At 34.0% G+C, this 25,247-nt stretch overlaps 1 protein-coding gene across 7 annotated transcripts in view; it reads left to right on the plus strand.

Annotated features, from left to right (window-relative positions):
* LOC128996278 (multiple PDZ domain protein-like) overlaps positions 1-25,247 on the plus strand; it is a 318,908-nt gene that overhangs the window by 260,424 nt on the left and 33,237 nt on the right. For all 7 annotated transcript variants that reach the window (XM_054421490.1, XM_054421489.1, XM_054421486.1 and 4 more), the window contains 2 exons: positions 20,796-20,865; positions 22,967-23,023. In XM_054421490.1, the coding sequence (XP_054277465.1) occupies positions 20,796-20,865; positions 22,967-23,023 (127 nt within the window). The remainder of the gene's footprint in view (positions 1-20,795; positions 20,866-22,966; positions 23,024-25,247) is intronic.

Consider the following 25,247-nt stretch of genomic DNA (forward strand, 5'->3'; position numbering starts at 1 on the left):
ATCAGATGGAAAGAACAAAACAAGATTAGTACCAACAGAAACATATGGCTGAACATATTAACTAGTTATAGAAACAAAGGGTAGAACGCACTATGTAACAATTTTCCCACAAATAAGAGACAATTAATCAACACTGAAGCACTTAAGTGTTAGACATGAAACTCAATTAGAAACGAGCTTCGCGTATATTTTACAATAAGTGAAATCTACTCGCTGTTATCCATATCATTATTGATTGATGTTTTACTTTCTTTGATGATTTACAGTACAATTTAATTAATAAATTATTCATAGAGAGTAGAAGATTTAAGAGTGGAATGTTTGCTTAGGACAATATTTTTTTGCACTTTTTGCATGACATCCTTCATAATATCTTACTAATATTATAAATATGAAAGTTTGTGTGTTTGTTTGTTTGTGTGTTTGAAGGTCAATCACGCATAAACCACTGGGTGGATTGGGCTGAAATTTGGCATGATGATAGCTCACATTCCCGATTAACATATAGGCATATTCTTATCTCAAAAATCCCTTCGGGCTCCGCCTCAGTGGCTCTGTAGTTCCCCATGTTAACCTTATGAGTATTCATATTTAAAGGGAACTTGCTGTACCCGCGGGCTTTGCCCCGCTTAACTTCATAAGTATTCGCATGGCTCAATCACGTCCTGGTTGAAGTTCGTTCGCTACGCTCACTCACCTTCAAGTTGGAAATCGTTCGCTGCGCTCACTTGTTTTCAGGTTAGCTCGTTCGCTACGCTTACTCGCCTCCAGGTTGATGTTCGTTCGCTACGCTCACTCACCTTTTGGTTGCCAATTAGCTGTTGTCATACATTAAAAAAAAGTCATCCCTTTTATTGTTTATAATACAGTACTTTTATAAAGGTTTTTATGTTTTAATATTTAACATTGGAGAATTTAAACGTTGTTAAGTGCACAGGTGTGCTGTGATTGGGGTTTAATACATTTGGACTTATTCAAAAGTAAAATAGTTTTCTGTGCTGCAATCTGTAGAAACACTGTGGCACTATTTCAAATCATGACTAATGCTAATACAGAATGTTGTAGTTATTCAAACGTACAAAACAATTGGTGAAAGTAAACATCTACTTTTAAATTATATTTATTTGTAAACATTGTAGATCAAAAAGTCTGACATTGGCCCACTTAAAACCCTCTGGGGCAGAGCCCTTTTGACGGATCTGCACCAAACTTCACTCGAACCATCCTTGAAAGATGCTTAATAATGCCTGAAAGTTTCATTACAATCTGTCGAGCGGTTTCGGAGTCCATAACGTATATACACATGTATATACATACATAGTTCCTCTTTTATAGATATAGATTAAAGAATTTAGTCAGCTGTTTCAACTAAAAAAATTGGTTCTATGATATACAAAAGCATTAAAAAGTTATAAGATTTACCAACAAGGGTGCAGCACTATATTTTTTTGCATTTATGTAAACAGCTAATCTATATATCTATATTCTATATCTATACTTATTTAATACGCAAGCATGTTTTTTGTGACAATTACTCCTCCTAAACTGCTGAACCGATTGACATGTTTTTGGTGTCATTGGAAAGAGCGTAACGTGAAGTTGTGCAGGAAACTTCCTTTTTAGGGAAATAATTAAAGGGTAAGGCCCTGGAGCCCTTTAAAGTTTCGTATTTCTCCATAAGATTAACATGGGGAACAAATATTGTTATGCAACTCCAGCTGTTGTCAGAAATTAAAAGTGAGAAGAAGAACATATGTTAATTTTAAACAGTCAATAAGTTTGCTAATTTTACAGTTTGCTACAAACAATGAAATATTTACTATTTGAATTCGGGTTGGCGTAAATACTATTACATAGTATTGCAATGGAAAAAAGCGAGAGAGTCTGGATAAATTGATATATTCTGTTATGTACATCTTGAATATTTCCATAATCTTTGGGTCGAATCTTTTTAAAGTCATCAGAAATTATGAACGTTATTCCTTTTATCCTTTTAAAATAACGCCTCTAATACTTAGAAATTGCTCGAATTCGAGCAAAAGGGACACTAGTACTTATTTAATACGCAAGCAGGATTTTTGTGACAATTACTCCTCTGAAACTACTGAACCGATTGCCATGTTTTTGGTGTCATTGGAAAGAGCGTAACGTGAAGTTGTGCAGGAAACTTTCTTTTTAGGGAAATAATTAGAGAGTGAGGCCCTGGGGCCCTTTAAAGTTTTGTATTTCTCCATAAGATTAACATGGGAAACAAACATTGTTTTGAAACTTCAGCTGTTGTCAGAAATTAAATATTAAAAATCGGTCTCCATGGAAGCATAAGAAAATTCACAATGTTTACATTTGCTTTGACATTTAAATGTAAACAACCAGAGCTGTCAAATGCCTATTTCACATTTTCAGACAGCTGATAAAAAAAATAATAAAACAACTATGTAGTAGGTTTATCTAATCTTAAACTTTATGATGGATTATTTATTATAAATCTATTTCAATGATTATGAAACAGATTTTCGCCGTTGCGAACCAAAATTAAAAGTGAGAAGAAGAACATGTGTTAATTGTAAACAGTCAATGTGCAAATTATCTAATGTTGTAGTCAAAGGTTGTATTCAAAATGGGTATAGTTTTGGATGTTCAATTCAGAGTTCTGCCAGTTTTTGCCTAACTCTGTTCTGTAGAGTTTAAAGTAGCCTACACCTTATTGTCTACAAATTGGCTAAATAACTTAGGTACGGTACATTATAAAAGCTGACAGCCTTTTTACGTTGACTTAAATTGTAAGCTTACCATTTCCCGTCCATGGGCAGTTTGATAGTTAAAAATTAACCCTTTAAACTGGAATGGGACTGTTATGTAAATTGTGAGTATTTCAATTAGTTAATAATCTTTTAGACGACTCTTTTAAAATAATCGGAAATTATGACTCTTATTAGTTTTTAAACAAGTCATTTGATTATAGATAACTCCTGTACTTCTTTGCAATTGCTCGATTTCGAGCAACATGTACACTAGTTTGAACTAAGCAGCAACAAAAAACTGTGATGCGCAATGAGAACTGTCAAATTAGGATTGTTTACAGTTATGTTTATGTTTTTAATGTCATGAATAATTTGTGATTTTTTAAAATGTGTAATACTTCATTTTTCTTTATTGTTTAGGTGAAGAGGTAGAACATTATGGCTATGGTAGATGTGTAATACCATAGTATACCGTCAATTTAAAGAAGCAAATTTTATCAAACTTTGTCCTCCCCCATTGCAAACGCAAAGCTTGAGTATAACTGCAATAAGCAATTCAAACTTGCCAAACCCGTACGAAGGACGGGTACTCTGCTAGTAAACCATAATGATGCCTTTTTATTATTTCACGAAAAACTCAATTGATAATTTGTTATTTGCGATACTCAAAACGTTACGTATTTTTAATGCGTATTACAATTTGATAATCTATTAATTCATAAAAAATAAAGTGTTTTAAAATATACTTCGCATCCAAACCAATGTTAAATCGAAAAAAAGGATTGTTTTGCTTTTCAAACATTTCAAAAAGACTTCGGGGGATTAAAAATTAACTGTGGTTTGTACAGATTGATAGGGACCTATTCTGCAGTCTCGTTTAAACACTCTCATTCAGATCACTAATTGTTCATTTCCCTCCTTTCTGAATTCCACCATTTTGTCCGTGTTGAATTAACAGCCAAAGTGATGCCTCCCATTTGTTATTCCATTTCAATTAACCGAGTCATTATTTGTGAACTTTTCCATCGTTGTTAGTTTATGCTGTTACAGTAACTAAAGAAAATGTTCATGTATTATATTCAACTGTGTGTTTTGGTTGGGTTAATTTTGTTTGTCATTACTTGAACTTAGGGGTGGTAAAAATTCATATTCAAACAGAATGTGAGTAATTGGAATATTTGAACATTATAATATTGAACATGTATACAACTCATATATCATACTCACTGCATACGTAGTAATATCGGTAACATCGTTTAATTTGTCACTATATATTGGTTCCACAATGAAATTTATCTGGATAAACAACAATTTCTGTTACAGTTAATATTTATTTCGTAGTCAAAAGGAATACTCGTTTTTAGCATTAATTGTGTAGTATGAATGATTTTTTGTGGGATGAATATATAATTTTTGAAGCAGTGAAACCAAGGGACGACGAGAACAGTCCATAGTTCATATAAAATCATTCAAGCCAATCGCTTTTTTGAAATGAAAAACTACATGTAAAAACACCAGCACAGTTATTTACTGTTATGGAAAACTTTAACAGTAGACGACCTTCACACATAAACTCCACACCCCCACAAAAACAATAATATACACCAACTGAGATGGGAATGCTATCATAGACTTCACTGGCTGTATCTGGCCAAGTCCAGTTGATTGTTTAAGGCCATGATAATTTACTTTTGCTCAGTTATCACCTTGGGTTAAAATTCGCGGCAGGTGGCGTCCCCATATCAAATAATTAATAATTAATAATTGATAATTGAAAAACTTTAAAATCCATTAAAAACTACTATTTTTAATTATAGGGTCGAACCGGCGCCCTTCTGATAATGGGCGAGTGTTATTACCACTACCAGCCATAGATAAAAGTTTATTAGTAACAAAACACATTTACACTGCCAGTACTGTTCTAGATAGAGAGTGATTTCATTATTTGATGATTTAAGGAGATAAACAACTAAGATATACTAATATTGTTTGGATTAAATACTTTTTAACCTTTATTGTGTTGTATTGTGAATAATATGTTTTACTACTAACTTTATTAGTCAACACCAGGTAAATCTAAAAGGTTTTAGATGGATTTAATATTACATTTACATGTTTTCCGTTTTTGATCAGACTTATGCTCGATTTAACCAAACGAATGCTCAATACTATGTGCTTGAAGAGAAGTTGTTGGTAGAATTTAACAATAGAGAAAATAAAAGAAAGAATTAGACTCTGTGTAATGTAATGTTGGCTCTGATTATGATAATTAAGTGAGGAATGGACGCTCTTCCTGTCTTTCATTTAAATTCACACTCTCCCTCTCACTCTCCCTCTCTCTCTCTCAATTTCACCCCCTTTAATGTTGCCTTTTGACACCCCAGTCAACCCACTGATGTCATTCTTTACTGGTATGATGGTTTTTAGAATTTCTCAATCTGCACTGGATAGTACTTTAGCGAATTTCCCATATAGGGAATAAGCTATTACCGTAGGTCTCATGGTAATACCTGGACCCGGGGCCGATCTCCTTTTTCGTTTTGATGTGCCCAGAGGCCAAAGACACCATCCGTTCAAATTCCTGTCCTGTATACAGTATATTTGTGTCAGTTAGAACGATAACTCGAGCAAAAATGATCCGATTTCTATGGAATTTGGTACAAACGTGTAAGCCTACGTTTATTCGAACGAGTCCGCGAACTAGCGTGATCGGACCATGGGAACGGGGTTTATGGTGGGATTTATGGTGTAAAAATTGTTTTTCTTATTTTTGACCCTCTAAACATAAAATTTCCCAATTTCTCTCAAAACCATTTCGAAGAGTTTAAATACAAATGATTTATATATATGATTTATAGTATATTGAAGTGTTATTGTATATTGGTTACGGATAGAATAAAAAATAGGAGAATAAGTAGACTGTTATAGTTTGCTTGTTTATAGATATGTTTTTATAAAATTTGGCAAATTTATTTATTCTATACTAAGCTATTGAAATTAAAAAAACAACTTTATTGCGCTCCCTGTAACAACAAACCTCAGTACTCGTTAAATCTAATGTTATTGAAATACTGTAGTTGGAAATTCACTTAGTCTACAGGTTTGCTGCGGTGGGGGTATTTAGTTTTGTCTTGTAGCTCTAAACTACTAACACAAACTGAAAGGGGGTGTAGCCAGTTTTGAGTTTTATAACAAAAGAGTTTTACTTGTTGTATTGTTGGTTGTTGTAAAATACTATATTCTTTTTAGTACAACTTTATAATTTTATAAGCTAAAAACGGTACATTTTCAAGCTAAAATATCTTTGATGCCACTGTCACGTTCAGTAAGTAAAAATAAAAGTATTTCGTTATACATGTCAAATATGTATTTGTAACATTTATGCATAAACTGAAATCAAATCCGAAGTGAGTTTAAGTTAAGAGACACTTCTTTACGATGATGATTTTCGACGTTCTCTAACTTTGTGCTATTTTACTAACTAATTTATTATATTAACGAGATTCTTATTATGACCATACCATAAAATGTATAATAAAGCACCTCTTACCTTCTGTCGTTTTAACCAAACAAACGAAATTGATCAAATCTATCCTAAAACAAAAGAGAAACATTTAAATGACATCAGCGCTCAGACATGAAACACTCAACACAGTATTGAGATATTACGATAAGGTGAGAAGCCTAATTTCAATATTTAGTCAATGATTTGTTTACAATTTTTTACTTTAAAAAAAGACATAAAAACATCTCCGTATCTTTGTTCAAACGAGAAGTATCCATTATCAATGACAGTATCCAAATTGGTATCTTTTGTTTCAATTTTTGGGTTTATGATAATGAGTCGATATCATTATATAGTTGGCTTTCCCAACATAAAGGTTCAGCCAAAGGTGGTTACGTTTAATCGGCCATTGATCAGCTGATTGTCAATCACAGTTTGGCTAGTTAGTCAAGGGATGTGAGAGTTTAGGGTGGAAATAGAATTCCTGTTCCTTTCCTTTCCTTCCCCTCCCCTCACCGTGTGATTGGTTCTCGGGAGGTATGTAACTTCTATCTACTACGCTGTCATCTGTCATCTGCTACGTTATGTCGTTGTTATCTCATCGTTCATATGTTACTTGATCGTTGCCATGTTAAATAGTATCTATGTTATCTTAACGTTGCTATGTTACTTTATTGTTCTATGTTATCTTATTGTTGCTATGTTACTTTATTGTTTCTATGTTATCTTATTGTTGTTATGTTACTTTATTGTTTCTATGTTATCTTATCGTTAATATGTTGATTTATCACTACAGTCTTTACTTTATCGTTACTATGTACTTTGCTGTTACAGAATCGTTGATATGTTATCTTATCGTTCTTTGAACAGTTTTAGAAAAGTTGAAGATTTAATCATTGTGATTAGTCCTATTCATTTTTTGAAAATGTCTGGCTCAATCACACATCTCAGCTAATAAAACAAATGTAGCAATTTTACGCTATAACCAAAGTAGGTCAATTACTTGGTTCCAAAAAAACCTGTAAAATGAAACCAAACTCGTAGGCTACTTCCCATTTGAAAATGTTGAGCTAACTCCTACCCCAACTACCCCCAGGGGCAAAATTTTCAAAACTAACCATATAATAATTATTGTAAGCCCTCATATGTAAGAAGATTGCTGCAACCTGTTTTCAAATATATCAAATGGTTAAACAATTAAGGGGGATGCAAGTTACTTTTCACCCTGTAAATAAATTGAAACAGTCGGGGATTGTTTCGCTGACAAACATAATCTTCGTTGTTTTGTAATGTTGTTTTACGGTCAGATTGTCAACTAACGACCAATCAGGTTGTTGACAGTTTATCTGCACAGTTTTATGTTTAGAAACCATTTGTTGGACAATGCAATTAGGCCGTGAGCGTATGCGCTGTTAAAATATTATTCTCTTCATTAGAATAACTAGCTTGTTTCAGTGGTTGTTTGGAATTGTTCTAGTGGTCGTTAAAATATAAACTTAAGCTGTATTTGGATTTGTGTAGTAATTTAAGCGATTTGTTTGAAGAAATGTTTTTACATTTGTTATTTTGTCATCCAGATTTTCAGCTGGTTTGGAAAATTGTTCCATTTTAGAATTTCGGCTTAGCATTTCACTTTGATGTCTGTTTTATTTTTCAACTGAACATTTAGATTTAGCCTCAATATATGTCCGAATTTTGTCCTCGGCCTTAACATAATGTTTTCTTTATGGTTTTGAACTTTACCCCTGTAGGAGAAAACCATTATTTGCCGAAAAGTTGTGTATTTTTTTAATCCTTAAGGACAAAACTTTCATCCTATCAATGTGGGGTTTCTTTGGCTAGGCATACTGCAGTAACATCCTTCTTGAAAGATGATGCAATGTCAGAGCAGTAATACTGCTGGGGTGCAGTGCCCTTGACTGCATGGAAATATAAATTAATATTAAATGGTAAATAGGCATCTTCATAACAGACTTCTGAACAGTTGTTGAACAAGTCGTCTAGGAAAAGGCCATGTATCCCTTACATTGCCTGAATTGTCATTTCATTTCACAAGCTACTTTATAGAGTCGTCAGTTTCCTGAGATCAACACAGAGTAATTATCAATTGGAACGATTCGTCTCCAAATTGGTTCATTATCATCAGTTTTTCAGTTTTACCCAAAGTCTGCAGTGCAGACTATCAGTTTCTTTGGCATACCACACAGAAGAACAAAAAAATAATTATTCAACGGTTCATACATCTTGAGACGCATTGTCGTCAGTTGTTCAGGTTGGCCAAACATAGTGCGCTGACTGCAGACTGTGTGCTAGCGGTGCTAGGCTTGACGATACGTCATGTAACCTTGATGGTTTTTATTTACCACCTGATAATGTCAATGTTATCAAACCTCTGAGCTCACCAAGTCAGTGAGGCGAATAGCGAGTTGTTGCAATGTTGTAGTGCTTACTCTGTGTAGTGTTTGAAGTGCATATTAGTACTCTGTGTATTGAGAGTTTGCTGATCAAAGGTAAACAATTGATTAGAAATGTTATGGTATTTTTTATAGTTAAGATACCATGATATTGTCCATAGATTTTGAAACAGATATACCCCCATTATGTAGTATATGTATAATAAATTTTAGTATAATCAAGAAACGATTATGAATGAAGTTTAGACTTCTCACATCTGTAGACTAGACCAAGAAAACAGAGCTGACGCTAGTTTTTTTTTTCTGCTGAGCCTCACGCAATGTGTATGAGGTTTAAAAATCTTCTTTTTTTAATTCCTTACCCTTAAAACTTGAACTTATCCCAATTTTCACTACATTTATCTCATCTTGTAGAGATTAAGAACAATTGTGTTCTATTAAAGCGTTGTACAATTTAAGGTTACAAAGGAAATTAAATATACTTTTTATTGAAAACTCCTATATTCCTATGTTATTTTTACGGAGAATAGTAAATTGTTGTAGTTTGCTTGTTCATGGATTTTGATCACAAGGCTTTTTTTTATACTGTATGCTACTAATTAATATTTTAGAATACAACTTTACCCCTTCAATTATCAACAAAACCAAGATACTCATTAAATCTAATGTTAATTAAATAGGGAATTATTCTGAGATATTAAATATTTTTTTTAATTGGAACGATTTCTAGATGTAAAAAACAAAACAACCAAATGATAGTGTTTCTAATACAAAAATTTTGTGTTATTCTGTTGTTATTACTGGGAAGATGACAATTTAAACACTTTGCCAGGTTACATGTCGAATGTCGGTCGAGTCGATTAGTAAATATAAATGGTTGCTAACTATTTTACTGGCATCGGGGTTGGAAATGTTATTGATTGTAAATTCAGTGAACGTGCAAACTGTTTCGCTCTAGCGGCGATTAGACCAACTAGCGGCAATTGTCGCAGCTGGTGTGTGCTGCTATCTATCGTGTACAACGTGAGCTAACCTACGTTGTAGTGTGGGTGCCATGAAATGACACAGCCAAGAACCAATGGCTCGCTGCTTCATCATGCAGCCCGGTTATAGTTAGTTTAGTTTGTTTTGTTGTGTCGGTGTCGTGCTCGTTGGTAAACGGTGTACTCGGAATTCTATTCTTTGTATCATCATTGGCAGGTAAATCTTTGGTTCGTGCTAAACAATAAGGGCTCAATTTGGAGAGCATTTGTCTGGTAAAATTGGGATTGCCAGATGAGTGCGACTTAGCTGCTTAAGTTTTTAGTTTTATCTATAGCCTACTATGGCTTAAGGTTTCCAGTGGGGAGCCTGAGAAACATTTTAACAGGTATCGTTTTCCTCAAGTGTCTGTACGATTATTTAATGTGGTCTCTGATAGGCTTCATATCTGGGGAATTTCTAACTTGCCAGTTTTAGCTAATGACTTTTTTTGCCGGTAACCTGCGTATTGTCATCTGTACCATTATGCTATCAGCTGATCCCGGATCCCGGTAACACCTGTCAATTTATCATCAGTCCAGTCTAGTGATGGAAATATCAGTTACTTTGCTCTATCGGTGATCACTGCTACCGTGAATCTTGGGTATCAGTGATTTGTATCAGTGATTAACGGTGACTACTGCTACTGCTCAACGGTGACTACTGCTACTGCTCCTTCGTTGTTTGTGGGAAGGCTAGTTTTTGCTCATACCATAGAGTGTGAATATCACACATGTTTAATAAGGTGTTACTGTTTTTTTATTTGTAGCCTATTGTGAATTCATTCCTAATGGAATGTGTCGGTTCGTGGGGTTTATTTTCCTTAAAATAAGTAAAGGTGAATAAATTAATAATACTCCCCAATATAACACAAAAAAAACATTTTATTATGTATTAATAAACAAAGGTCTAAATATAAAAATACCAACAGAAATAAAAAGTAGGCCTATATAATACTCATTGTTATATAAAAAAGAATATATTCTCTATTGGTCAAATTTAAGAAGATATATTTTGTCAGCAAAACGAAATTAAGTAACATGGTCGATTAATGTAATTTTCTATAAAAAAAATTGAGGCCTACGCATAAGTTGAATCCTGCTCGTTTGAAAAACATAAAAATACAGTAGAATATAATCAGTTCAAATACATATTTGAAGTATTATAACAAAGAGGTACAAATGTTCACTAATGGTAACCTTTAGGAACAATATTCATTTGGTAACAATTATAAGGAACGTAATGTTACCTACTTAGGCCTAGATCAGTCTTCTTCTATTATAATTCTAGGTTCTTAGATATAATATCTTTTAGTAACTTATCCTCCTCACTCTCAAATCGGTCTTCATTGTCTCTGCGGACGGCAGGTTGGCGGTTGTTTGGCTGGTTGGCATTTAGGAACATCAACATCTTCGTCTTGTTTCCACTCAACCTGTTCCTTCTATCAGATACAAAGAGCCCTGCCCTTGAGAAAGCCCGCTCGCAAGGTACAGATGTTGCAAGGCAACAAAAGTGTTTTTTTACCACTTTCTTAAGGTTGGGATATTGAGGTCCATTTTCCTTCCACCAAAGCAGTGGGTCGCCCTTCCAATCTAACTCGTCTTCCTCTAAAAATCTGTCCAGTTCCACGATGGCTCTTGACTTTACACTGCCTTTCTTTTTCTTCTTTGCCAGACACTTTTCCAAGCTGTTAAAAACAGAGAGCTCGTCTATCTCCTGGTTAGGTTCATTCTCTATCGCAATTCCTAGTTCATTGCATTGTTCAGTGAGCTCAAGATCAACCGGCCGCTCCGTTGCATTTTTCTTGGTTTTCTCTTGTTCCTCGTTCGCAAGAATCATTTCTCTGCTTATGGCATTGATTAGTCTTTCCTTGGCGTTTTCTGAAGCAACTGCGTCCTTAAAAACTAAGTTTTTAAACCTAGGGTCAAGGAATGTAAGGAGAGTGAGCGTGTTACTGCTTTCAAAATTTCCAAACCGTTTTGACAGCTCTTTGTTCAATTCGTTGACAACTTCTTTTACTTCTGGAGAAAAGGTTCGTTCTTTGAGTTTTTCACAAACTGTAAAGAGTGAATTGGCGAGAGGAATCACCAGTGACCCCGTGGCATATTTTTCCCCGCTAACAGTTTTCGTAACTGTGTAGAAGGGCTTTAGGACCAAAATTAGCTCACAGAGCATTTTCCACTGTACTGGAGTAAGAACAGGTAAATCCTTATCAATCAAAGCTAAGGTTGCCTTGATAGGCTCTTGTAGCAAAACAAATCTTTTCAACATGAAGTATGTTGAATTCCACCTCGTGGAAACGTCTTGAACCAACTTTTTTGGTTTGTTGTTCGGTTGGTTGTTCTTGACCTGGTACTCAATCAACTTTTCAGTTGACTGTGCACTTCTCTTGAAATGAGAAACAATACGTTTTACCGTCTCAATTAGTGTTGTGACTTCTTGATTTTTATTTAGAGAACGTGATACTACAAGGTTTAGACTGTGAGCAAAACAGCCCATGTGCTTCCAGCCCATTAATTTGATAGCATTGACAACACTGTCTGCATTGTCTGTCACCGCAAAGATTACTTTCCCTGCAATATTCCAGACTTTCGTTATTTCTCGCAGGGCTTCACTTAAATGTTCAGCAGTATGTCTTCCAGGGTATTGTGCACACTGAAGAAGCACAGTCTGTAGATCAAAATTGTCATCAATGAAATGGGCTGTTACAGCCATAAAGTTGTCCGTATTGACAGACGTCCAGGTGTCAGTTGTAAGACACAGAGTTTGGGCTGAGTTGATCTTTACTCGAGTATCAGATAAACATTCTGCAAACTTTGCAGGAATCCAAGTTTTTGAAAGCGTTTTCCTACCTGGCAAAACATAACTTGGATTAAGAGCATTTGTATACTCAACAAATCCTTCATCCTCAACGATGCTGAAAGGCTGAAAGTCTCGTATAAAAAGTTTCAGCAGAGCTTCATCTGCCTTTCCTTTTTGAATGCTTGTCATCTTTTTTGGCGCAAATGCAGGCAGTTTTTGTTGCACAAAATTGCACGACTTACTTGCTGGAACAGACGTATCCGGCCGAGATGAAGACGGCAAAGAGATTGGGGTTGTCGGGTCATCCACATTTTCTTCATCAATTGTGCTGATAGTAGCACTGGCGTGTAAATACTGCTGGAGCTTTGCCGCCGCTGCAGAAGTAGGCCTAGTTGATGTTGATGTCTTCTGCTTCTTCGATGCAGGCTCAGAAGAGGACGTCGACGTCCCATGCTGCACTCGTTCTACGCGATCTACCTGCAAACAAACTTTCACATTTAATATTCTATCATCATAACAATCCTGTCACAGCAAACCTTCAAAAAGCAATTTTCTAAAGGATTTTTTCCTAAATGAGGATAAACAACTGATATTATACATGTATTTTATATTGGGCCGAATAAGCAGGATTACTGCAATATGGAGGTGTTCTACTAATCTCAGTGGACTTAGAGTTTGGCTAGGTTAGGCCCCATATATTAATTTTCATCATATCATAATATTAACCTAAGCTACATCAACATAAATAAGATAGATATCAATAATATCAGCACAAGAAGTGATATTACAAACCTATTATTTAGTTATAAAACCAGTGTTTCTTACCTCTTGACTACACAGAAATGTGTTTGGTGTAGCTTCATCCAAGGAGACAGTGGGGTGTTTACATCTCATGTGTTTTCGTAGGTTTGACGTTGATGTTTTGTATGAAAGTCTTTGTTTGCATATATTACAAACAGCGACATGGTCGCTGTTAGGTGTAAAAAATGTCCATATAGGACTTGTTTTAGGCCTATTCATTGTTATTCCTTCCTAATAAACAGAGATCATTGACAAAAAGGCGCGAAATAGCAGCACACAGAAGTCAACAAGCAAGCCAGAAACAGAAAGCCAGCAACTGCGACTGCGCGCGCAGCTCGGTAGCGACAGTAGTACGTGGATTGGCCACTCATCACCGATAGCAGCACACGACGGCACGCCAGTCACAGCGTCACACAGATCACAGGATCCAGGATCACAGTACAGTCGGTCACAGTCTCAGTCACAGTCCAGTCACCGTTAGTCACTGATACTAGACGCCTTGACGTATCAGTTACCACGGTGATTTTCAAATATCAGTGAAATATATCAGTGACGTGATTTCACTCCCATCACTAGTCCAGTCAGTCAGTACCTAATTTGAATTCGTTGAAATCGTAAAGTGTGTTTGATACCCAAATGTGTATTTTAATATTAAGTTTGGCTATGGAAATGGATCTTTTGGCAGATAATTATGGATACTGATCAATCAAGGTCTGTTTAGTAAAGTTTTATTGTGTTTATTGAGTTCTTATCCAAAACCTTTTATGGGCCCATGATGACAAGTTTTTACACTAAATCTTCCACCCTTCAAAATCCGTCAGGTACCTAACTTAACAATTTTATACCTAGGCCCTGGTTTGCATCTTAGATTTGAATCTTGGAGACTTGTTTCTTGCTTATGTAAGTTAGGCTGAAGGCAAAGCTTTGATATCCATCACATCCAAAAACGATATCGGGGTACTGTACTCAGTTTTAAGTCATGTTGTAATAGGCCTGCCTAACTTTTAATGTTTTTAACTTAAATAAATCTCTACAAAAGTATAAAAAACAGGGCTAAAACCTAATCCAACCACATGATTAAATAGCAATTTCATTAGCTAACTTAATGTAATGAATTAGGCCTATGTAACTTAATTACCGGTACCGCAAGTTATTATTATTATTAAACTTAAATAGGTAGCCTACCTAATATTAATTAGGCCCTAGCTATTATATAATAAGTAAACTAACTTATACTAGGCCCTTTTAAGTATGTGTAAGACCTATGTTATAATTTGTTATAGAATTGAGTTCAACAAAATTACCGTAACTTAATTGTAAACCAATATTTCTAAGACCGTTAGCCTATTACAATCGTTTTACCCTGTCGAGTCATGAGTTTTTAAGACTTGGTCTATAGGCCTATAATATTGCTGGTTTATGTTTTGTGAGTTTAGGTTAGTAAAATAATTGTTTGGTTTGAATGATTTGAGATATTTTTCGTCCTTTTGACATGTTAAAAAGCAGTTAAATGCCTAACTTAAGTCTTATTAAATGCAGTAGTAACTTAAGGGCCCTAAGCTGTAAGTTTACCTAGGCTCCTACTAAGTTGGGGACAGTACGATTGTGATTTACTAAGTTAGTTTATTATAGAGGATTTATTGATTCAACAAGATTCTCAAACTTTTGATTTAGCCTGGGATATGTTTGACAAATAAGTTACCGTACCGGTAATCATTTAGTTGATAGCTCAGAAATAGCTTAAGTTGTAATTGCTAAGATTTAACAAAGGCGCAAACTACCAAGGGAAATAAGTTAAAAATACTTCTTTAAATTGAACAAAACACTATTAAGGTAAAATGTAGTCTTTCCACCCAGCTTACTTTAAAAATATCTAAACCTACCGACAGATACACTCATTTGTATACTGAGCTGTTCTTTAAAAATAGATTTATAAAATTAGCTGACAAAAGTGAATCCATCAGTGCATAATCAGGTCACATCTGTTACTGCGTAAAACATTGATTTGGCCGGTATAATTGACCCATTTACGCTAGGCTACTGTTAATTATGCTAATGATTCTGGTGAGGTTGGAGAATAATTAATTGTAACCAGAAATTTAGACTTAAGGGTGCGCTCTACCCCTGACGCTCAACCAAATGCAAGGGTTTGCAAGATTACTGTTTTCACCTGCTACATTGAAGGTAGAATCAAAGTTAAGGTCTCATATTAAAGAGGATGAAATTTTCTATAGTTCTGCATTTCATTATTTCATTTATTTTTAATACACACCTTATAAACTTGTGATTTGTAGAACAAGAAAAAAGGTCTTTTCAACTAGCCCTAACTTATTGAAAAAAACATTATTTGAAAATTTGATAAACGCAGAACTATAGATTGGTATTTGCACTACTATAAGCCGTTTAGAGTGCGTAGCTATCATTATTGGTTAATTCGAAAACAGTAATCTTGGAAACCTCTGCAAGCGCTTCTCGCGGCACTGTCCAATGGTGCAACATAGCAACTGAAGCCCGAGCTGAGATTTCCGAGCTGAGGTAGAGCGTACCCTTAATCGAACCTAATTACCGTGTAAAACTGAAACAATTATAGGTATGTTTAATTTGCTTACAACTCTCTAGGTGATGTAGGGCCTACCGTGAAACATAAGGCTGGGCGCACACTGATCCAGCATTTCGCCTGAAGCAAAATGTTGCACAACGATTTGCTTGAAACGTTTTGTTTATTTGCTTCTCCAGTGTGCGGGAGGTTCAAGCATCATGATTCAGCATTTGGTTTCAAGCAAAATTAAGAAAAATAAATATAAGAATTACATATTATGTTTACTGGTCTTATACTATACAGTATTGTTTTAACATATGTGACGAGGAAGTCAACTATTGCTGTAAGTCAGTTTTTGCAAAATGCTGGACTAAATAGAAAGACAACATTAGGTTCACCCAATCAATCTGTTGATAGACAGCTTTCCTCTCAGAGAAATTAAATCAGATCCAGGGAAATTTTACAATCATTGTCGAATAATTGCTATACTATTTTATAGGAAGGGGTTAAAATACCGTAAGAAATTATTATTAGATAGTGTCGTGATGGTTATACAGGGTGGTAAAAAAGTCCCTGGACAGTTAAATATTTTAAAAAATAATGAAGATAGAGCTACAATACTTGGTACAAAGTTACAGGGCATAAAACTCTATTTTAACACGTCATATTCAGTGATCCAATAACTCTTCAGGGGGACGGCCCACAAGGAGTCGGAAGAAAATCTTAAATGGAAGCATAAGTCAATATGCACATCAAATTAAAGGTCTTTTTTAGTAGAATACAATGCCGCAAACTGCACTTCAAAAGGTTGATCCAGCGCAAAATGGCAGATGTTCAAAGATTTCTTGAATCCGCCATTTTGAATCTTTGAACGACTGCCATTTTTTACTCAGGCATTTTTTTGAGCTTGAATTTGCAGCATCGTAATCTACAAGTGAAGACCTTTAATTGAAAAGTCCCCCTGAAGAGTTATTGGATCACTGAATATGTGTTAAAATAGAGTTTTATGCCCTGTAACTTTGTACCAAGTATTGTAGCTCTATCTTCATTATTTTTTAAAATATTTAACTGTCCAGGGACTTTTTTACCACCCTGTATAAATAATGATTAATGAACTGAGTAATCTTGGTAATTTCTTAATTATTTTACTACTTTGCATGGGCTGTATGACTACCAAAATGGTATCAAGAAGAATTAAACAACAATATATTGTTCAATAGAAATTCAAAATATAATTGTTAAGTTTTAACGCAACTTCAAAATTAATTTTTCAAAGAAGTTGTTGTGTTAAACAACAAAAGGTCAATTGAATTTTGAAAGCCACTAAGCTTTACTAGCTAGAAAGGATTTGGCGCATGCGCAGAACGTTTTGCTCCATGAGACATCAAACATCGTGCTGTATGGGATCCATTCGTCGAGCAACTGCTCAAATGTTTCAAGGCGTTGCGAGGCGCCTCGCAACGTTTGCTTGATCAGTGTGCGGCGTCCCATTGAAATACATGGGGAGCTCGTACCCAGCGAAACATTTTGCCTCGCAACACTTGCTTCAGGTGAAATGCTTGATCTGTGTGCGTCCGGCCTAAGGTAGCCTAGAGCAGTTAATTGGAAACTGTAAAATATATCACCAAAACATTTATGGTGCGAGCGGCTAGTTAGTTACTTATGAATTAGAGATGTGAGGTGAAAACCCAGTGTGCAGGAAATTTGTTTAAATTATTATATTTTGCTGATATAGCCTACACTTTTTTTTATATAAACTGAACATTTTCCAAAATTTATTATTCGAGAAAATGATTTATTAAGGTAGGCTAGGTAGTTAAGATAAAATAAATCGCTTTCAGCAATTAAGTTTGATACAGAGATTGAGTCAAGGTTCAAGATCCATGATGGCTCCTATTTAATCGGCTGTAAACAATAAATAAATAAAATTCTAATTACCGCTCATATTAAAGCTACCGGTAGCAGCTTAGTGGATATAGTGCTTGCCTGGTAATCAGTAGGTTGTCAGTTCAATCCTGAGAGTTGTTTGTAACTTTTTGACGGCATGAAACTCGGCCCAGCTGTCCTTGACCATTGGGTGTTTAATAAATGAGTCTGGCTAAGAAACAGCTGATCTTGGTCAGTAACAAAGCTACAACAGGCATCTCATTCTACGCTTATTGTTATTTTATTCTGGTCAAAATCCAAAGCTTTTGTCTCCATATTTTTGATGATGTCAATGAATCATAATTATAGTGTGAATAGCTTGGTTATTTAAAGGATGTTGTTCTCCCAAACGTAGAAGTTCTTGTATTTTGTGTGTTGGGAACACAATAAGCCTATAGTGTGAGGTTGACAGTAAACTTTTCCTTATCAGTTGGACATGTTCAGTGATGCATGAGGTTTGGCGATATAACTTATGTACTCGATGGCCTTGGTACTCTCCTGTTAATGTAACTTGCGATATGTTTGAGGAATATTCAATCCAAGGTGAATTGCGCAACCATATAATCTGACATGGCTCATCGCCAGTCATCGCTAAGTTACTCTTTATTCTACCATTTTATCTTTCTTACTTCCATTTTTTGCTTTAATTCAACGTCTTTACAAGTTTTTTTCTGCTAGTCTTGACTTGAACTAGGCCTATTAATTAAACGTAGGAAACAGATAGGCCTAGTAAAAATTCTTTTATAGTTGATCTATCCTTAGACACACTCGACACACTACACACCTTCAATTAGGCTTGACAGCCAGGATTCAGAAAAGCTGATTTGAGGAACTGAACTGACATTCACCAACTCAAATGTCTGACTTGAACCCACAAAACAAACTGTTGCATAAAAACGGTTGATTTTTTTGTCTGTTCTTCTTGTTGAACAACAAGATTAAATGATAAGCAGAACTAAACACGTGTAAAATCTTTATTGATTTAGGGTACATTAAATAAGGTCTGATAAAATCAACCATTTTTCTGCACTAAAAAACTTAGTGACAAGAACAGTTCTAAGTACTTAATCACAACTTAGTTAATTATATTAAATTTCTTTTTCTATTTTTCATTTATATCCTTCATTTACAAATTAGGACGTTGGGATCCAGCCCAGAACCGTGTTTCATGAAAAAGCTAAAAACCATTAGCGGGTGATTAGACGGTTTTGAACCGGGGACCCCAGCCCCGAGCTCTACTACTAGCCCAGCTTGCTCCTTGACAAGTGAAACCATTGACTGTAGTAAAAAAGTTTATCCTAAAACTGAATATTATGTACATTAACTGATAACAAATTTAATCATAAATCCACAAAGGCTTTGCAACTTGCGAGACCACCAGATATTTCAGCATCACAAATAATTCAATGCTCTGTGTACCTATATTACAGAAAAAAAGACAAGAAGGACGTCAGGTATAAGGATGAGCATCGATAGGTCAACCATCGATGTACGGTACCGATACCGATATCATCGTCGTGAAAACATTGAATATTTTTTCAGGGCTAAAACATTGATGTTAAGTCCTTGGAGGCTAGCAGTTATCCTCGATCATTTCAAACAGCTGCTGAAGAGTTATTAATCATCCAGAAATATTATTCATCATCCAGAAATATTTATCAAGCACCAAAGTGGTAATAATTTTAATATCTAGTGCACTGTGTGATAAGAAATTCCCTTTTTAGTTTTTCAATTATTTTATGAGAGAATGTCTAGGCTCCAAGGACTTGATCGATGTTTTTTTTTTCGGTTATATTTTTTTCTGCTCTCTGTACTGCAACAACCAATTAGGCCTAACCCAAAACTAATACAATTCAGTCATGGATGGTTGACGAAAACGTCGGTAATCTACCATCGATGTAAAAAAGCGGAGAACTTAGATTAGCTAGCCCCAGAAGTAATGTGAAGCAGATATAGTGTGGTTGGAGGCCATGTTGTGGTTTGGCCGAGAGTTTGCGAAACCTCCGAACCTTCCGATATCACTTTGCTGCATTCCCTTGTGTTCTATCAACCTTGTTTGTAGGTTTCAACCTACATGTTTCAGTTAAACTAACATTAATTAGTGGTTTATACTGAAAGGATTTCTCACTTCAATTTACTGTTAGCTGTTCAGCTTATCTGTATTAGGGCCTACCTACAATCCTACATTGAAGTGTTTTTTTTTTTTTTTTTATAAGTTTCAGCCTACTTAAACTTAAAACATCCATTTAATGGAGTAAAGCATAGTAGTAGGATATACTCTTAATATTGTTCTTGTCATGTTTGTTTGGTATTGGAAGAATATTTTTCAGATTTTATGCTACCTTAAAAATTCACATTATTTAATTATTTTCATGTAAATAAAGCAATTAAAGGGATAAAATAAATTTAAAATCGTGAAATTTGTAGGTAAAATAGTACTGTACAGTACATTTATAGTTAGTATGGTACCATATTGCCGTCTAAACGACATTTGCACAATGTTAAGTGCAACTTTTTTTGTAAATATACTGCCCAAATTTCAGAAAACAAACTGTCAATCTCCCCAGTAAGATAACACGTAGCATAGAATCTTATGTAGGTATCCTCTATGCAAGGTCATGGTGTAACCAGTAGGTAGCTTATCACTTAGTTATATTTTATTCATTCCGGATAATGTAGGATAGGACACAGTTTATTTCTATTTGGTTATCATTTGATACCTCTTCAGGTTTTTCTCACTCGCCTAGCAGACATTTCATTATATATTTTAACGAAGTAGTGTAACAAATTTAAGTTTTGTTTTTTTTTTTAAATTTATCCTAAAATTACTTTCTCTAAATAACTTTCAACTTTTGTCACCTTTGAAAATCTCAGCCCTGTTTACTTGGACATTAAAGCGTAAATCATTCAACTAATTGACCAATTATTGTCGTATTGCTAATGGCGCCATTAGCATAGAAAAGAGCTACTAATAGAATATTCTAAGCAGTGTGCGTTGTGTTGTGTTTAACATACTAGAGCCAGCTGATGAGTGTTGTGTGTTTCAGGAAGGATGAAGGTCTAGAAAGCCTAGCAGTCAAGCCTATAACGCAATTCCCCGTCTCACTCGATGATGAGGTAAATCCCATGTGTTGTTTGGTTGATAAGTGATAGAACCATTTTAAATTTGTTTTTAGTCATTGTGTTTGGACAATGATAGTTAGATTTTTAATTTTACCTTTTAATGTTTATGCAATAAGAATAAGCATGGCAGATTTTTTGAATAGTAGTTGTAGGCCAATGTATTTTGATTTTTTTAATTGTTCCCGAAAAATAGTTGCAAATTGCTTTACAAAATTCATAATGTGGTAGAACATATAGGTAGGCACTAAATGAGAGGTTTTAAGATGTAATGGATGTACACTGATGTCTATCCCATGCTATAATGGAATTAAGTAGCGGTTTTGAATTTTGCCTTATAATGTTGTTTGTGTGATAAGCTCAACAGATATATTTATTTTATCTTAAGTTTTGTATTTTGAATTGTACTGGATTTTATAAGAAGAACGTTGGGAAATTTGTTTGTTTAAAGTGATGATTTCATTGTAAAGGACGTTTACTGTTTACAGAAGTAAACCAAACTGATTTTTAATTTAAAGGCATTCTATGTTACAGTCTTTGCAAGGTAAAACGGTTAAAAAATGGAACATTTTGTATCAAATTAGAAGCAGTACTAGTAAAGAAACATAGTTTTTTTCTATATAAGTCACATATTTTGCTTAAAATGTGTGACAATACCTGCATATAGTAATCCTTTGTTGCTGTTTTGGCAACTAGTTTAGCTTCTTCTGAACCATTAACAGGCCTCAAGGTGTCAGGTAATCACTTCATTCAAAGGTCGTTAACAAACAGATTTCAATAAATAAAACATATACGACACACGATAACATAGAACGGAGACACGTTTACAAAAAACACAAAACACACAAAGGGACAATGACAAAATCGAACATAAATTAATCGTAGAATAGACAGAGAAGTACTCTCTCAAATTAACTTAATTGCTTAGCTTAATTAACTTATTGTTTATGAAATTGAAGAACCTCAACCTGTTGTTATAGATAACCTACACATTTAATATAGTATTAAATCATTAATGGTAAAAGGTCACTAAGAAATCTATGATTTTTAAGGGTACTGGTAGACACGTTACCCGCTTTAGACAATAGACATAAACATCAGCATTTTTCTTTATTTTGGTTGCTGGCAGTAATTTTTACAATAATATATTGGCTATAATATAACATTTTGTTATAATGACACTTAATTCAACTATACTTAATCGTAAAAAACTCAGTAAACGTTGGGTTTGGAAAAAAATGGAGATGACCAAAAATGGGTAGTTTTACATTTGTTATTGGAAGACTTTTTCTTTATCTCTAATAACAAAGTAAAGCAGCTATAGGCAAAACCACAGAAATATGCCGCCATTTTCCAAGGTGACGGTCGTAGCACAGCTTCAATTTTAGCATGGTTAAAATTATGGTGTAGGCTATACAAAAGAAAATGGTAATTTACAATGACCGCTCTACTAGTGTCTCAGTAATTTTTGAAAAAAAGGCAGGAAGGAATTAAGGCATTTCTCTTGGTCCTCAATATACAGTAGAACCCCGGTTAACTGAAATAAAGGGGGGAGAACCGTTTCGAATAACCAATTTTTCGGTTAACCCATCATATGCTAAAAATAGCCAATGTATCACCACAGTATGTAGAAAAAATTAATTTAAGAGAATGTCTAGGTATATATTCAGTGTTTTATTTCAGCTACAAAAATGTTACAATGGGATAGAAAATACTTTAAACCATACAAATGAAGTTATTAAAGCATTTTACAGCCCTATTTTATTTTATAGAACCATTTTGGTTAACCTGGGTTTCGGTTAACATAAATTCCGTTAACAGGGGTTCTACTGTAATTGTTACATCAGTAATTGGAAATTATTATGTTGTTTATTCTGGGTAAAGATCCATAAGTAAGTTTTATTATTAACCTGTTGGCATTAAAACTACTTTCGGTTTGGCTGCAGATTAAGTTTTGTGTCAGTAAAAAGTAAAAGTAAGTTAGCCACAAATCTAACCAGCCACTTTTCTTGGTTCATAATTTTTCCACTAATTTAGCCAGCAAATTTTTGATTTCATTAAGTTTTCACAAATATAATCAGCCACTTTTCTGTTGTAGACGCCCGAGCAGAGATACGCCAACTTCAAAGGTCTTCGAACAGTTAACATCAAGAAGGTAAGATGAGCGTTCGGCCGCAGTAGAATCTTTTACATCTTTTCTTTTTGTGTTTTTAGATATTATTTTATGTTTGAGTATAAGGTAGTTCCACAAATGCCTTTAAAATGTTTATGCAATAAATTCCAATTATCCTGTCGCTGGTGTAAATTCTTTCAACCTGTTGAAATAATCATGGTTTAGTATTTTTGGACATATGTGTGCTAGTATTGTTTTGTATTTTATTAGTGCTCCATTTTATTTTTATGGGATGTAATTTTTAAGATGTGAAACAAATTGTGTTTACTTGTATACCTTAGGCCTACAGGAATATTGTTTAAGAGTTTATTTTTGAATATTTCTTTAAATGTTGATAGCATAATACAGTATATTTAGCCAAACATTTTGTTTTTGGAATTTAGAAAATTATATTTAAAGTTAACTGTATTTCCGAGAAAAAAATTTGTTCAATATTTCAAGCTATTTTCCAGCATCGCAAGATAGGAATTAATTGTATAAATGTTGTCTATATACTAAGTTGTTATTGTGTAAAGCTTAGACAACCAATTATTTGCAAACATGACATAATGGTTAGTAAAATCACTCAATTAATTATTTTTTTTACTCTCGGATGAGTCTCTATACAAGTAAGAAGTTGGATGTGATGATATTAAAACAGAAAAAAAAACTAACTGGCCATTAATCATGATTTTTTACAATTAAGGCTTTGCCATATGATACTTTTTACACACACACACACACATATAATTGTGTGATTATTGTGGTGATTTCTCCTATAGGCCTGCAACTTTTTGTAAAGAAAACCTATTCAATTTATTTGTTTGTATTCTCCAATAACTTGGGAATGTGTCCACAAATATATTTCTAAACTATGAATGCAAATAACAATTTAAAATTATTGAATATATATGACTATATTTGTGTAAATTTTCCCACTGCTATGTTCAGAATTGACTAGGAATATTGAACAGATTTAAGTGCATTATGAATATCAAGTCAAGTTTTCATTTAATATATATTTCAATGTATATTTCATACTGTTGCTGTTGATTTGAAAATTACATCCCTTAGACTTAAAACTTTGTAAGACCTAAAACGTCGAGTAGAGTATAGATAAATTAGTTTTGATAGCAAAATGTATTATGGTCAGAGCCTAATTGATTCTTTAAAATATGATGATTCAAAACTGCCATAAGTTAAAAGTCTATACTTAAGAGAATCTAACTACCCTCAAACAATATCTTAGCTATTGACACTAAATATTGACACAGTTATGAGCCAAATATATATTATAAGAATAGACAATTTGAAATAGTTACAGGCAATAACGTTGCTTTAAAAAAGTGTAAAACGTGCCAAATTTTTAAATGCAATTTAATACTCTATGGCTCTCAAAAACATAAACATTACTAAGAATTACACTTAAACCACAATAATTATTAAACAATAAGTACTGTCAACTAAATTTATAATTCCTAAGTTACAAAACAACTTTATGCCAAATGTTAAATGTCAGAGATAGTAGGGACAGGAAGTTGATAAGACGAGTTGTGGTTTTCATGAAACATTTTTATCAGGCACTTGGTTTTCTATTATCATATGAATGTTGGTGAAAATATTCTACATGACCTAAACATGTTTTTGTTGGGCAGAGACGAGGTAGAAAAAGGTAACCTAAAAACTGTAGAGATATTTTAGTTTACACCCAAAGTGATTATAAAAATATGGAATTCTTGTTGTCAGTCAAAAGTTGGCTGTACAATTCAATATGTAGCCTATTTTCCCATTACCATTGTATAGCTATTGCAGTTACTGAGACAATTTAACATACTTATGCAAAAACTTAGGATCGTTAAATCTAAATTACAGTTAAAAATAAAATCTACCAATTAATAAATTTCCTACTACCTCGAAAATAATTTAAAATGAGACAATACAAAATGCAACACAAAATACAATAAATGTTATTTTTGAAATGCAGAAAATCACTCAGAAGCGAAGTGCATAAAAACACCAAGTAACTATTTGTATATTTTCATTTATTTTTAAAAGTATGTTCAGAGAATATAAAAGTTTTTGCCACTGAAGCCGTAACATGTGATTCGGTAACTGTAAGTGATATATGACAGCTGTTTCCAACTTAACTCTGAACAACTTTTAAAACCTGATACTTGATGTCAGTGAGAATGTTTTTCGTTCCAACAATTTATTGTCAAGTTGTGGC

The sequence above is a fragment of the Macrosteles quadrilineatus genome, unplaced genomic scaffold, assembly GCF_028750875.1.
Source record: "Macrosteles quadrilineatus isolate MER2022 unplaced genomic scaffold, UCM_ALF_1.0 Scaffold_6__1_contigs__length_79288215, whole genome shotgun sequence".
Classification (NCBI taxonomy): domain Eukaryota; kingdom Metazoa; phylum Arthropoda; class Insecta; order Hemiptera; family Cicadellidae; genus Macrosteles; species Macrosteles quadrilineatus.